This window comes from Archocentrus centrarchus, chromosome 11 (assembly GCF_007364275.1).
Source record: "Archocentrus centrarchus isolate MPI-CPG fArcCen1 chromosome 11, fArcCen1, whole genome shotgun sequence".
Classification (NCBI taxonomy): Eukaryota; Metazoa; Chordata; class Actinopteri; order Cichliformes; family Cichlidae; genus Archocentrus; species Archocentrus centrarchus.
Window position 1 is genome coordinate 42,019 of NC_044356.1, and position 13,031 is coordinate 55,049.

At 38.9% G+C, this 13,031-nt stretch overlaps 1 protein-coding gene across 1 annotated transcript; it reads right to left on the reverse strand.

Annotated features, from left to right (window-relative positions):
* Nucleotides 1–9,197: 9,197 nt before the first annotated feature.
* Nucleotides 9,198–12,767, reverse strand: LOC115788392 (pro-opiomelanocortin-like). Its single transcript, XM_030741393.1, has 3 exons — nt 12,694–12,767; nt 11,722–11,846; nt 9,198–9,954 (listed from the first exon to the last, which is right to left on the reverse strand). Exons 2-3 carry the CDS (start codon nt 11,833–11,835, stop codon nt 9,457–9,459), a joined length of 612 nt encoding a protein of 203 aa, XP_030597253.1. The 5' UTR covers nt 11,836–11,846; nt 12,694–12,767; the 3' UTR covers nt 9,198–9,456.
* Between the last annotated feature and the right edge of the window lie 264 nt (nt 12,768–13,031).

Sequence of the window (13,031 nt, forward strand, 5' to 3'; positions counted from 1 at the left end):
ATTAAAAATAGAAAAAACAGCAAATTATCAGCTGTAATTGTTTATACCTGAGTGCTAAATTTCATCGTGATAGATGAAAAAAATAATAGAGATATGGATTTTAAAATTTCTCCAATGATGATGGTGACCTTTGGCCTTGAAAATGAAATCATATGTTCTTGGCCCCCTGAGGAATAGTTCCACAAAGTGTCATCAATTTAGGTTCAAAACTTTCACTTAGTGTGTTATGAATCATTGTCCTGCATAATCTGGTGGTTTTATTGCTCCTGTTATGCTTTGAGTGCACAAGTAGAGTAGAAAAAAGATGTATAAGAACCAGGATGGATGGAGTAATAAATATTATACAATTTTGTACCCACCATTTTTGTGGTGAAAGCTTCCTTATTATTTAATGAATAAATCCATGTAAAATGACATTTTTAATGCTACTGGTTGCATTGTCTGTTTGGGATTTTACTCCCTGCATCCTTGCATCCACCTTTGTTTCCTTGTTTTGTTTGGGTTTCTGAACTTTATCTTTTGGACTTTGTGTTTTAGTTATTAAAAGCTTGCCTTTTCTGCCCTCTCCATCTTGGTCCTCCTCTTAACTTAATAATCCAAGCAGTGTACTGTGACATCTTTGCAGTCATTTTAGTTTGGTTGTTTTTGAAAACCTAAAAATAAAAATAATTACCAAAAAAAAAAAAAAAAAAAATTAGTTTCAGTCTCATCACCAGTGATTTTTTTCCCGCCTTCATTTTCAGAAGAAATGCATTCTTTACCATGAACACCGGAGGTCAGTATTTTACTATATTCAATGTTAACCGCCATGATTTTCAGAAGACATCATTCTCTTCCTCTGCAGCAATTCCTGCAATTGGAAACATTAATAAACTTCCTGTCAGTAGGCCTACTTTCACATGTGCGTGCATATATCTGTATATAATAGAGGCCTGTCCTTTATTGAACTGAGTGTTACTGATGATTTACATATTTTGGAAGAAGGCAAATAGTAAGGACAAAATAATTGATTATCATCATGATTGACAGTCTGTCCTTTTGATGTAAACAGTGATTCAAATGTACATTTAAATTTGGCTGTCCCTGGAGTGGCATGGCTTTCCACATCTGTTGCACTGTGTGACTGGGAGTGATGTGCTTTCCATTTTCATGTTTTAGCAAAAGGTAGTTCTCCTTTGAAGATGGTTGTAGGCAGCCTTTCTTCTGTCATTCTTTTCAAGGGGCTGGCTCGTGCACGCTACTTGAGCTGCTGTGATATGGACACCCTGACTAACTGGACCTGGTCGCTCCAGCGCCTGCACATCTGTGGTCTTGTCGTCTTATGTGCTGTGTTACGCACAAGTGCCGTAGCTGTGTACCTGTCAGTTTCTTGAAATGTTGACTGTACAGTGTCACTGTATCTTTTTAGTGCAATAGTGACTACAGTACAGCTGTGTTGTAGACTTTGATCTTTGTCTGCAAATTTACATTATGGTTAGAGGTGTGTGAGGTCCCAAGTGCTTTGCTTTCAGATTGTATCGTCCTCTTAGTCTCCAGGTCAGACGAGTTTTCACTGATGATGACTGATGAAGACATGAGTAATTTCAGAAATTGGGTGGTAAGGAACTTTTGTCTTTGTAATGTTAAATTTAGGCCTGATCGAGTTGCATCTCTATGGAATTTGCCTCTAAATTCTTGAGTTTCACTAACGTTTGTAGCAAAAAACATCTTGTTTTTGTTTTGGCTTTCGGGTGTGCCAGGCAGAGGAGCTTTCCCATCTAATCTGGAGGCAAAAATAGAAGGTTTGGAAGGTGCATCGGTCCCTATGGAAGTAGCAGCTTCCACATCTGGAAAGGCAGCAACGAGTTGAAAGGTGTATACAGGTTTTAGAGCAACATATGCTCCCATCCAGACAATGACTGTTTCATGGAAGGCCTTGTATATTTCATAAGGACAATGCTTAACCACATACTGCATCTATTACAACATGGGTTCGTAGTGGGAGAGCCCAGATGCTGAACTGGCCTGCCTGCAGCCCTGTCACAACTTTTTTTTTTTTTTTGGATGTGTTGCTGCCATCAAATTCAAAACGTACCAATATTTTTGTTCAAATGGCACATTTGATATGTTTTCTGTGTCTTATTGTGAATAAAATGTGTTCATGAGATTTACAAATCATTGCTTAACCCTCTTAACTGGAGGGGCGAAATGTCAAAAAAGTAACTTAATGGGCCAAATTATATGTTATTTTTGACATCAATTCGCGGACCGGAAGTGGGCGGGGCCGGAAGTTTGGACACCCCTGTCCTAAAGTGACACACAGGCATAAACTTAGGCCATTTTCAACACTGGTTGTTTTCAAAACACTAGTGTATCATCACATGCAAGATTTTCAGATTTATTGCAAATTATTAATATTTTTGAATTACTGCAGTCATGAACTTGACTGAGTTGACAGATACTATTGGTGGAACACAAATGATCACAAATTGTTGCAAAAAAGCAACAAAATAATGTTCACCTGAAGGAGGCGCCACTGGGGTTGGCACTGTGTCCATGTACCTTCCAATGTCAATACCAAACCTGTGACATATAATAAAACATTTAAATGTTTACCAGCAGAATATGTTGGGGCTCATCCATTTTTGTGTCTAACACTGGAAACCTTGAAAAAAAGCAAAATTAAAATTGATGTTTGTAGTGGAAGTGTTATATACAGAAATCACTGCTCAGCTTGTAAAAAAAAAAAAGGTTTTTACTGTTACAATTTTTGCATCATATATTAGTAATTATATTAGTCACACACGCTGGATTAATGCACACTGTATGCTTAGATTAGTGGGATAAAGCTGAGGCCTGTTATGTCTCTTACTCATATATGTTTAAAGCCTTGGTGGTATTCAGGAACACCTCTGGTTCACATGACTTTGTCACCTCATGTTGTATTTTAGGTAACTTTATGACAAGTGTGCCCCCTGGAAATTGAGTTCTGCAGACCCACCTGTGTTTGTGTAACATGAATTAGTGAGGGGATAAATTCTAGCTATATGGAGAGTGTCTAAGAGGTGTTTTCATAGCAGAGGTTTTAATTGGAAGAATTATTATCCAGAGCTGTTGTAAACCATTGGGCACCTTGGTGACATGTTTCTTTAGTACATTGGTTGGGGTTCAAGTTTCAGGGAGTTGAGATTTTATGTAAATTAGGAGGGGTCAAAGGCAAGTGGGCATTACAATCTGTAAAGATATAAATGATGTGCCCGCTCTTTGTCTCACTCTTACTTTTTGCTCTTCCCTTTCCTGTCCTCTTCTTCTTCTCTTCCCGTCTCTGCATTTTTCTCTGTCTCTTCGTTTCTCTCTTCTCGTCACTCTTCTTCTTTCTTCTCTCTGTGTGTGTGTCTAGTCTTAAGTCTGTTACTGTCTGTATTTTGTATATCCAAGATGTCTAATAAACAACCTGCACTGGAACCTGCAACTCCCAGTGATTTTTTTTGGAAACTGGTTTTTACTGAGTTTGAATTTTTGGCCAAATGGAACATGGGGACCCCTAAAATAACAACCTACTGTAAAATGTGTATCTCTCTGAGATTTTGTTGCTGTGAATTGATTTTTACTGTTCCTTTTTACTGTTCTGCTCTCACTGTTGAACCTGAAGAATTGATGATACAATTAAACTGATAATTAACCCTTTCATGAATTGAATGAATTATGAGAACCTCAGTCAAGGTTATGACGTTTTCTCATAACCTTGACTTTTCTCTCAGCGAGAAAAGCACAAAACTGAAATATAAGGTACAGCGCTTGCAAAACGGTAATGACACTCGGCTTTCTTGTGTAAAATGACAGGAGATTGAAGGAAAATCATGGGGAAACATGATTGGAAACAGTTCGAATGGAGTTTGTGAAGTTATTCATGAAATGACAAAAGTGTGCTTCTCGGCGAGAAAAGCTCAAAAATCACATAAACAGCTACTGCGCATGCAAGACGGTAATGACACATGGCTTTCTTGTTTAAGATGACAGGAGATTGAAGGAGAATCATGGGGAAACATGATTGGAAGTATTTTGAATGGAGTTTGTGAAGTTATTCATGAAATGACAAAATTGTGCTTCTCTCGGGGAGAAAAGCTCAAAAATCACATAAACAGCTACTGCGCTTGCAAAATGGTAATGACACGCCACTTTCTTCTTTAAAATGACAGGATATTGAAGGAGAATCACAGGGAAACATGATTGGAAGCAGTTTGAATGGAGTTTGTGAAGTTATTCATGAAATGACAAAAGTGTGCTTCTCTCAGCAAGAAAAGCTCAAAACTGAAATATAAGGTACAGCGCTTGCAAAACGGTAATGACACTCGGCTTTCTTGTGTAAAATGACAGGAGATTGAAGGAAAATCATGGGGAAACATGATTGGAAACAGTTCGAATGGAGTTTGTGAAGTTATTCATGAAATGACAAAAGTGTGCTTCTCGGCGAGAAAAGCTCAAAAATCACATAAACAGCTACTGCGCATGCAAGACGGTAATGACACATGGCTTTCTTGTTTAAGATGACAGGAGATTGAAGGAGAATCATGGGGAAATATGATTGGAAGTATTTTGAATGGAGTTTGTGAAGTTATTCATGAAATGACAAAATTGTGCTTCTCTCGGGGAGAAAAGCTCAAAAATCACATAAACAGCTACTGCGCTTGCAAAATGGTAATGACATGCGACTTTCTTCTTTAAAATGACAGGATATTGAAGGAGAATCACAGGGAAACATGATTGGAAGCAGTTTGAATGGAGTTCGTGAAGTTGTTTATGAAATGTCAAAAGTGTGCTTCTCGGCGAGAAAAGCTCAAAAATCACATAAACAGCTACTGCGGTTGCAAAATGGTAATGACATGCGACTTTCTTGTTTAAAATGACAGGAGATTGAAGGAGAATCATGGGGAAACATGCTTGGGACCAGTTGGAATGGAATTTGTGAAGTTATTAATGAAACGACAAAAGTGTGCTTCTCTCGGCGAGAAAAGCTCACAAATCACATAAACAGATACTGCGCTTGCAAAACGGTAATGACACATGGCTTTCTTGTTTAAGATGACAGGAGATTGAAGGAGAATTATGGGGAAACATGATTGGAAGTATTTTGAATGGAGTTTGTGAAGTTATTCATGAAATGATGAAAGTGTGCTTCTCTCAGTGAGAAAAGCTCAAAACTGAAATAACAGGCACAGCGCTTGCAAAATGGTAATGACACACGGGATTCTTGTTTAAAATGACAGGAGATTGAAGGAGAATCACGGGGAAACATGATTGGAAGCAGTTTGAATGGAGTTTGTGAAGTTATTCATGAAATGACAAAAGTGTGCTTCTCTCAGCGAGAAAAGCTCAAAAATCACATAAACAGCTACTGCGCTTGCAGAATGGTAATGACACTCGGCTTTCTTCTTTAAAATGACAGGAGATTGAAGGAGAATCATGGGGAATCATGTTTGGGACCAGTTTGAATGGTGTTTGTGAAGTTATTAATGAAACGACAAAAGTGTGCTTCTCGTTGAGAAAAGCTCAAAAATCACATAAACAGCTACTGCGCTTGCAAAATGGTAATGACACGCTTTAAACCGCTTTAAGCGCAGTAGCTGTTTATGTGATTTTTGAGCTTTTCTCACCGAGAGAAGCACACTTTTGTCATTTCATGAATAACTTCACAAACTCCATTCAAACTGCTTCCAATCATGTTTCCCCGTGATTTTCCTTCAATCTCCTGTCATTTTAAAGAAGAAAACCTGGTGTCATTACCATTCTGCAAGCGCAGTACCTTTTATTTCAGTTTTGAGCTTTTCTCGCAGAGATGAACATCTTTGTCATTTCATGAATAACTTCACAAAGAGATTCTTGAACTTGGGACAAGAACTCGTTCCTGAGCTGGAGAGGGCACTCCACCGTTTTCCGGGTGAGGACCATGGCCTCAGACTTAGAGGTGCTGATTCTCATGCCGGCCGCTTCACACTCAGCTATCGAACCATTCCACTGCGAGCTGGGGGCCACCCCCTGATGAAGCCAGCAGGACCGCATCATCTGCAAAAAGCTGAGATGAGACTCTGAGGCCACCAAGGAAGAAGCCTTCCGCCACCTGGCTACGCCTAGAAATTCTGTCCATAAAAATTATGAACAGAATCGGTGACAAAGGGCAGCCCTGACGGAGTCCAACACCCACAGGAAACAAATCCAACTTATTACCGGCTATACGGACCAAGCTCTCACTGCGGTTGTACAAAGACTGAATGGCCCGCAACAACGGGCCAGGACCTCCCAAAGGACACCCCGAGGGACACGGTCAAATGCCTTCTCCAAGTCCACAAAGCACATGTAGACTGGTTGGGCAAACTCCCACGCACATTCAAATATCCTTGAGAGGATAAAGAGCTGGTCCAGCGTTCCGTGACCAGGACGAAAACCGCATTGTTCCTCCTGGATCCGAGGTTCGACTAACAGATGGACCCTCCTTTCCAGCACCCTGGCAAAGGGATGCTGAGGAGTGTGATCCCCCTAAAGTTGGAGCACACCCTCCGGTCTCCCGTCTTAAAGATGGGGACCACCACCCCAGTCTGCCAATCCAATGGCACTGCCCCAGATCTCCATGCAATGTTGCAGAGGCGTGTCAACCAAGACAGCCCTACAACATCCAGAGCCTTCAGGAACTCAGGGCGAATCTCTGCCTTAACTGCCTCAGTGACCTCACCCCCAGTGATGGTCAAGTCATCTCCCTCATCCCCAGACTCTGCTTCCACTACAGAAGGCGTGTCAGTGGGATTCAGGAGGTCCTCAAAGTATTCCTACCACCGTCCGACTATAGCTTCAGTTGAAGTCAGCAGCACCCCATCAGCACTATAAACCATGTGAGTGGAGCACTGCTTTCCCCTCCTGAGTCGCCTGACGGTTTGCCAGAATCGCTTCAATGCCGTCCGAAAGTCTTTTTCCATAGCCTCACCGAACTCCTCCCACACCCAAGTTTTTGCTTTGGCCACTGCCCGAGCTGCATTCCGCTCTGCATTCTCCAGAGCATTGTCAAAAATTAGCAAAGAACTCATAAATAAATCCTTTATTTTAATGATGGGAAAATGTTTTGGGAAATCAGTTGGACAAATTCTAATTTTTCTCTTTTAGTCTTTATTACAGTTACTGTAATAAAGACTAGACGACTAATTCCTAGGAAACAGAAAAAAGAAAAAAAGGGTCTGAACCTGTAATGACAGGATCAATTATTTAGCAAATAAATACTAATTGATGAAGGGGTGATAATGAATAATCATCTTATGTAATGTGCTTTAAACAGATATATTCTAAATATGTGCTTGCAGAATGATCTTGATCTTGTGTCTCGTGCTTTAGTTTAGTTGTTTGGCATTTTTGTTTGATTGGTTTAAATTTATAGAAAAGGAGGGTGATTTTGGGAAATGTGAGTGCTAATAGTAATTATGTTATTAAATGCTTTTATATGCTTTGCCATTCTTTAAAAAAAAAAAAAAAAAACCAGAGAGAGCCGCTCTGAGTGTGGTGGAACTGTCTGCTGAAACAAATGTGTGTGAGTTTGTGGCTATGACCTTATGACCTTGTTGTTTTTATTTTTTACTGTAATCAATAAGTTAATAACCATAGGGGTATTAAATTGGTTTCACACCTGAACGGTGTGAAAAAGGAAGGAGTTGTTAGGGATTCTTTTTTACTCAATGAATAAAATGACAAATGTTTAAAATAATAAACAATTAAATAATACATTAGAGAGCAACAGACAGAAAGTGCTAGACTAACTTCTCTGTCTCAGTTTATCTTATCTTGGAGGTTCAGCCACAGTACTTACAATTAAAACATCGCCAACGTCTGTTATTAATCTGGACAAGATTGCTCTGTATGACAAATTAAAACATCAGGAAGAAGCTGTGCTTTATGGCTCTATCGCTGATGAAAGGAATCTGGGTCATGAAAAACCAGTTTAAACAAGATCTATTGACCAAGGCTGACCCACAACACCCAGAATCTGTTTAGATAATGGCAGTATAAATTGTTATGTTAGTTTAGAGCAGTGCTCTTCTGGGAGAGAGCCTCAGCCAGCTGCTGAGATGCCTGTCGCTGCCTCAAGATTTGCCCACATGTACATGTGATTTTTCTGATTCTTTAATATTTTAAATCTTATCATTTTTTAATTAAAGTGTTTCAGGTGTCTTCCTTCACAAACACATCTAATTATCTGTCACTTTTCTCACCCAAATAATCTCATTTTGGGGTTTTCTCTGTCGTTCCACGCCCTGCATTCAAATTGCTTCCAAATATGTGTGTAAACAAACTTTTCCCAATTTCCTGTCTAATTTTAATATATGTTTAAGAAATGATGTTTATAAATGGTGTTTTTAAATTTAAAATTTTGGATAGATATAAAACAATATGCTTCGTGTCTTTTGCTTTCAGATATCTTTATGTTTTTATTTACAGTTGTTTGCATCATATAAAACATTTTCTCTCATCCACTCACACTCTTCATTTTTCTGTGTTTCTTTCTGACTTCAAGAGACATTTCACAAAGATTAAAAAAATAATAAAGCTAGAATAAGCCTTATTATCTGTGTCTGATTGAGAGAGCTGTTATCTTCCATTGGCCACTGTCTGTTGGATTATCTAATAGACCTGTTCTTGCTTTTGATGTCCGATTTTTTTTTTTGACACAGGGATTATGATAATATTTTTTGTTCTTTCTGACAGTAAATGACAGCACGGCTGTGACCTTTATGGTAGTCTTGATTAATCTGAAGCATTGAGAATTTTATCAAATAGTTTTGGGAGGCAGGCACATACAACCATAATAAGAAATAGCATAGCCTTTATTAACCCCTGAATAAGAAAACTTAATTAACATTGACCCAAGACCACTCTCTCGAGATATTTTGAATGCTGCTCACTGGCATACTCCCACCAGCTACCTTTATCTCCTCACAGCAATTGCAGAGCAATCTAGACATGTAGAACTTCATACATGTGGAAATCAGTCATGCAGCTCATATTCAGTTTGAATATATTGTTGCTTTTGAGAATAAATGGATAACAACCATCACAATTTTCTGTACAGTATTTTCTGTTGTCCTTGAAAAATGGATATTTTCTGGGTTTAGGATTAATTAAAATAGTCAAAATTTTTTTCTTGGAAAAACATGATATTCAAAAGCTAATTATGACCTGATAATAAAAATAGTTGATTGCAGCCACATGAACATAAGCAGTTCTTCTGCTTCTTTAGAAATTACAAATTACACATATATAAAGGGGATTTCTAGTTGCCTGATTACTGTTGTTTTAAACTCTCATGGGTTAATCTGGCAATGACTAAAACCATGTCTTGTATTTATTCATAGGACTAGTTGGCCAATCACATCAAAGTGCAGTTGTGAATAAAATTTGTCTGTCTGGTCATCTTCTCTCCATCCCTCCCTCTTCTCCCCCTCACTGCTCTCTCTTCTCTTCCTGGGCATCTTTGTTGATGACGTTTTTGAAGAGCGTGATCAGCGGCCTCTGGCTGCGCTCGTCCCAGCTCTTCATGAACCCGCCGTAACGTTTGCTTGCCGGCAGGCTGCCCCAGCGGAAGTGCTTCATCTTGTACATTTCATCGTTTTTCTCATGGCTATCACCTGGGAGCGCCTCCTGTCCCACCTCTTCTACCCTCTCCTCATTTTCCTCCATCATCATCTCCCTGGCAAGCTCCCTCTTTCTCATCTCACTAGGGAAAAGATCAGCTGACTCGTCCTCCATACCATTGGTGGTGTAGATTTTGATTGGTCTGCGTTTTCGCCCAACAGGCTTCCCCCAGCGGAAATGCTCCATGGAGTAGGAGCGTTTGGCCTGGGGAGAGGAGAAGAAGGATGAAGGAGGAGGCTGTAGATGGGCATCACCAGGGATGATGGGCTTGTCATTGTTTTCAAAGTGGCACAGCTGGATACACTCCTGCAGGACAAAAATGAAAATCGTATGGAAATAATTACAAATCATTATCTGTCTGGGTTTTATAAAGTAAAGCTGTCCCATAATTCCTGTGGCTCCAAACTCAAATGATAGGAGCTCAAGTGTTATGAGGCTGCAAACTTAAGCCTCCCAATTCTAAGACTTCAAAGCAAGGCTTCAAAAAACAGTGAATGAAATTACAGTGGCTAAGTCCATCTTACAGCCTACTGCTTCAAGATGGGGCCATTTATGGTCCTGCTTCAGGTTCAGATGTGATTAGTTTCAAAAGTGGGAAGTAACAAAGTACAAATAATTTATTACTGTACTTTCTCTGTACTTGAGCCCTAGGGTTTATTTCAAACAGAGGTGAAAGAGGCAAAACCATATAAGTTATATATCATTTATAGCACTGTACTCAGAGGTTACAGTGGACACAATAGAAAATTGTGATTATTTTCCCCACGCTAAGCCACTACAGCTGATCTCGGGGTTCCCCCACCTGCTGAATTCCACTTTATGTCAAGGTTTGGGCTTGTGTGTGGGTTTTTATTTTATGTGTTGCACTTACAGGTGGCGAGATTGGCAGTAATAGTGTTTCCCTGGGTAGTCTGGGTCGCACGTGTGAGATATCAGTTCATTCGTCCTCTATGGTGAAGCTCATGCTCATTATTCTCTGCTCTTGCACTTGTTAAAGTGTTCCTGACTTAAGTATCTTTCTATTCATGAGAAATCTGCTGGAGAAGCCCAGCTTGCCTTTCCAAGGATCTGCCATCATCCCTCTCTCACTGGTTGCTGTTGCCAAACACTGGCCTGCCCACTCACCACCGACACCCAGCAGCCCGCCTCAAACCCCACTGGCCTCTTGGAGTCTTCCCCCAAGCTCTGCTCACTAATATCCAAGTAAGCATATTACCTTCACTGACACCCATATCATCCTGTCTCTACCTGGCTCTGTTTAATGAGCTTCTCATTCTCTGCAGAAGCTGCTCCCACTACCTGCGTTTGTTCAGACATGGTTCCCCATCCCAGTTGCTCTTTTTCTCACCTTATTGTACATAAAAAAAAAACACTATGCATTGTAAAGCACAGCTAAATTGCTAAATCATGGCACTTTAACCCCTGATTATATTCATTTTCTGTTTATGTATACAGTGCAGTCTCCCTCTACAATGTAGGCAACAGAAAATAGAGCTATTTTTTTTAAATCTCTTGCACTGTTTACTTCATAACAGATTCAAGCAGTGTACATTCATTAGAATTAGAATTTAGATTGAAGGCCAAGAAGTTGCTTCAGTACTTGTTACCAGAGCATGGACCATGTATGGATATAATATTGATTTTGTGGGTCAGTTGTTCCATATTTGCCACATAAAACACTTGCCCAAGTGGAAAACAATGAGTTTTAGCTGGGTTTACATTTTGTGTTCAAAGACTTCATCCTCAGTCTCCTGCTCTTTTTTTTTTTTTTTTTAAATTTTTGGCCTTTTCAGCATAAATGATCCTGCACATCAGTGATGCAGTCAACCTGTTGTTTGTCTTTTTCCTTTTAGTTTATCTATAATAAAATATGTGTGTTCATCTCTAATTTGGTCTCTATGACCAAATTAGAGACCAAATTAGGTCTCTATGACCATTTAGATGATGATTCAGAGATGTACTAAAAAGTGGTTTGTGTAAGTCCTGTGTGTGTGTGTGTGTGTGTGTGTGTGTGTGTGTGTGTGTGTGTGTGTGTGTGTGTGTGTGTGTGTGTGTGTGTGTGTGTGTGTTTACCGTCATGCTCCTCTCAGAGTTCACCTGCTGGCAGACAGGATGATCCCAGCATTGACCGGCTCCTCTGACCACGCCCACCACCACTACAGCCACCAATAGCAACACAGGACACATTCTGTGCTCTCCTGCAGAAATACATAATAATAGACTCTCCTAAGCAGATTTATTGTAGGGATATATTCATGCTGCATTTGAACCAGTGTTTTGTTCCAAAGTGCATTATACCATTTGAACTATAGCTTGGGTATGTAGTTCCAAAAGTACAAAATGTATAATAAAAAAATCAAATTATGCCATGTACAAATCAAATCTCTGCCATGTACAATAATATTCCAGTTTCTAAACAGAGAGAGACAGAATAAAAGCACACAGTAATATAATTTCATATGAAGGAAGTAGGAAGCAAATATCAAACGCTGAAAATCAATTAAATGTAAACAAAGAAAAAATGAATCTGACCGAAAAATTACAGATTTTGTTCATATCATCTACTATTAAAAGCCTGAAAAACTGCATTACTGTAGTAGGTTTTTATACACAGTATACATTTTAAACAATAATAAATTTGTTATTAAATTTTAAACTAAATTACTAAAAGTTTGCCAAACCTTCACGTTTTTTTTAAGGTTTTATGAGTGTACTAGTGAAATATATTCAAAATGTATATGCTTTGATAAGATTCTGTAAGTTTCACATTAAAGTGCTTTTTTAAACATTATTTATATTAAGAGTTGATGTAACATTTATAGTATTTATAGCAACAATATTATCTTAAAAAACTTCACTGTAAATTGTTGATATTTATATAAATCTATTTAGTCGTATAAAAAACTTTTTTTGGCTATTATTATTATTATATTATTATTATTATACTATTTCTATTAATTAATTTTGTATATCTAATAGAATTAAAATAAATAAGCGTATTTTAAAAAAGGAAACAATATGCAATCGTAAAATGAAGATACTCACCGCTTGTCCTTTGTCTCTGTCTACTGCTTGGTTTTTTGTTTGGCAGTGAAACGGATTACTGCTGTTCCACTTTCTGTTCCTCTGATGGACTGACTGATTTTATACCCTGTCAGCTAAGCTCACACACACACACATACACACACACACACACACACACACACACACACACACACACACACACACACACACACACGCACGCATGCACACACAAACACAAACAAAGATGATGACGTTATAACTTCCTCCCACCATTCTACTCCTCCAAACAAAGACAGTCATCATTGTCTCATCCAACCTCACAAAGCTAAACTTTCTTGGAATACTCACAGCCACCCAAT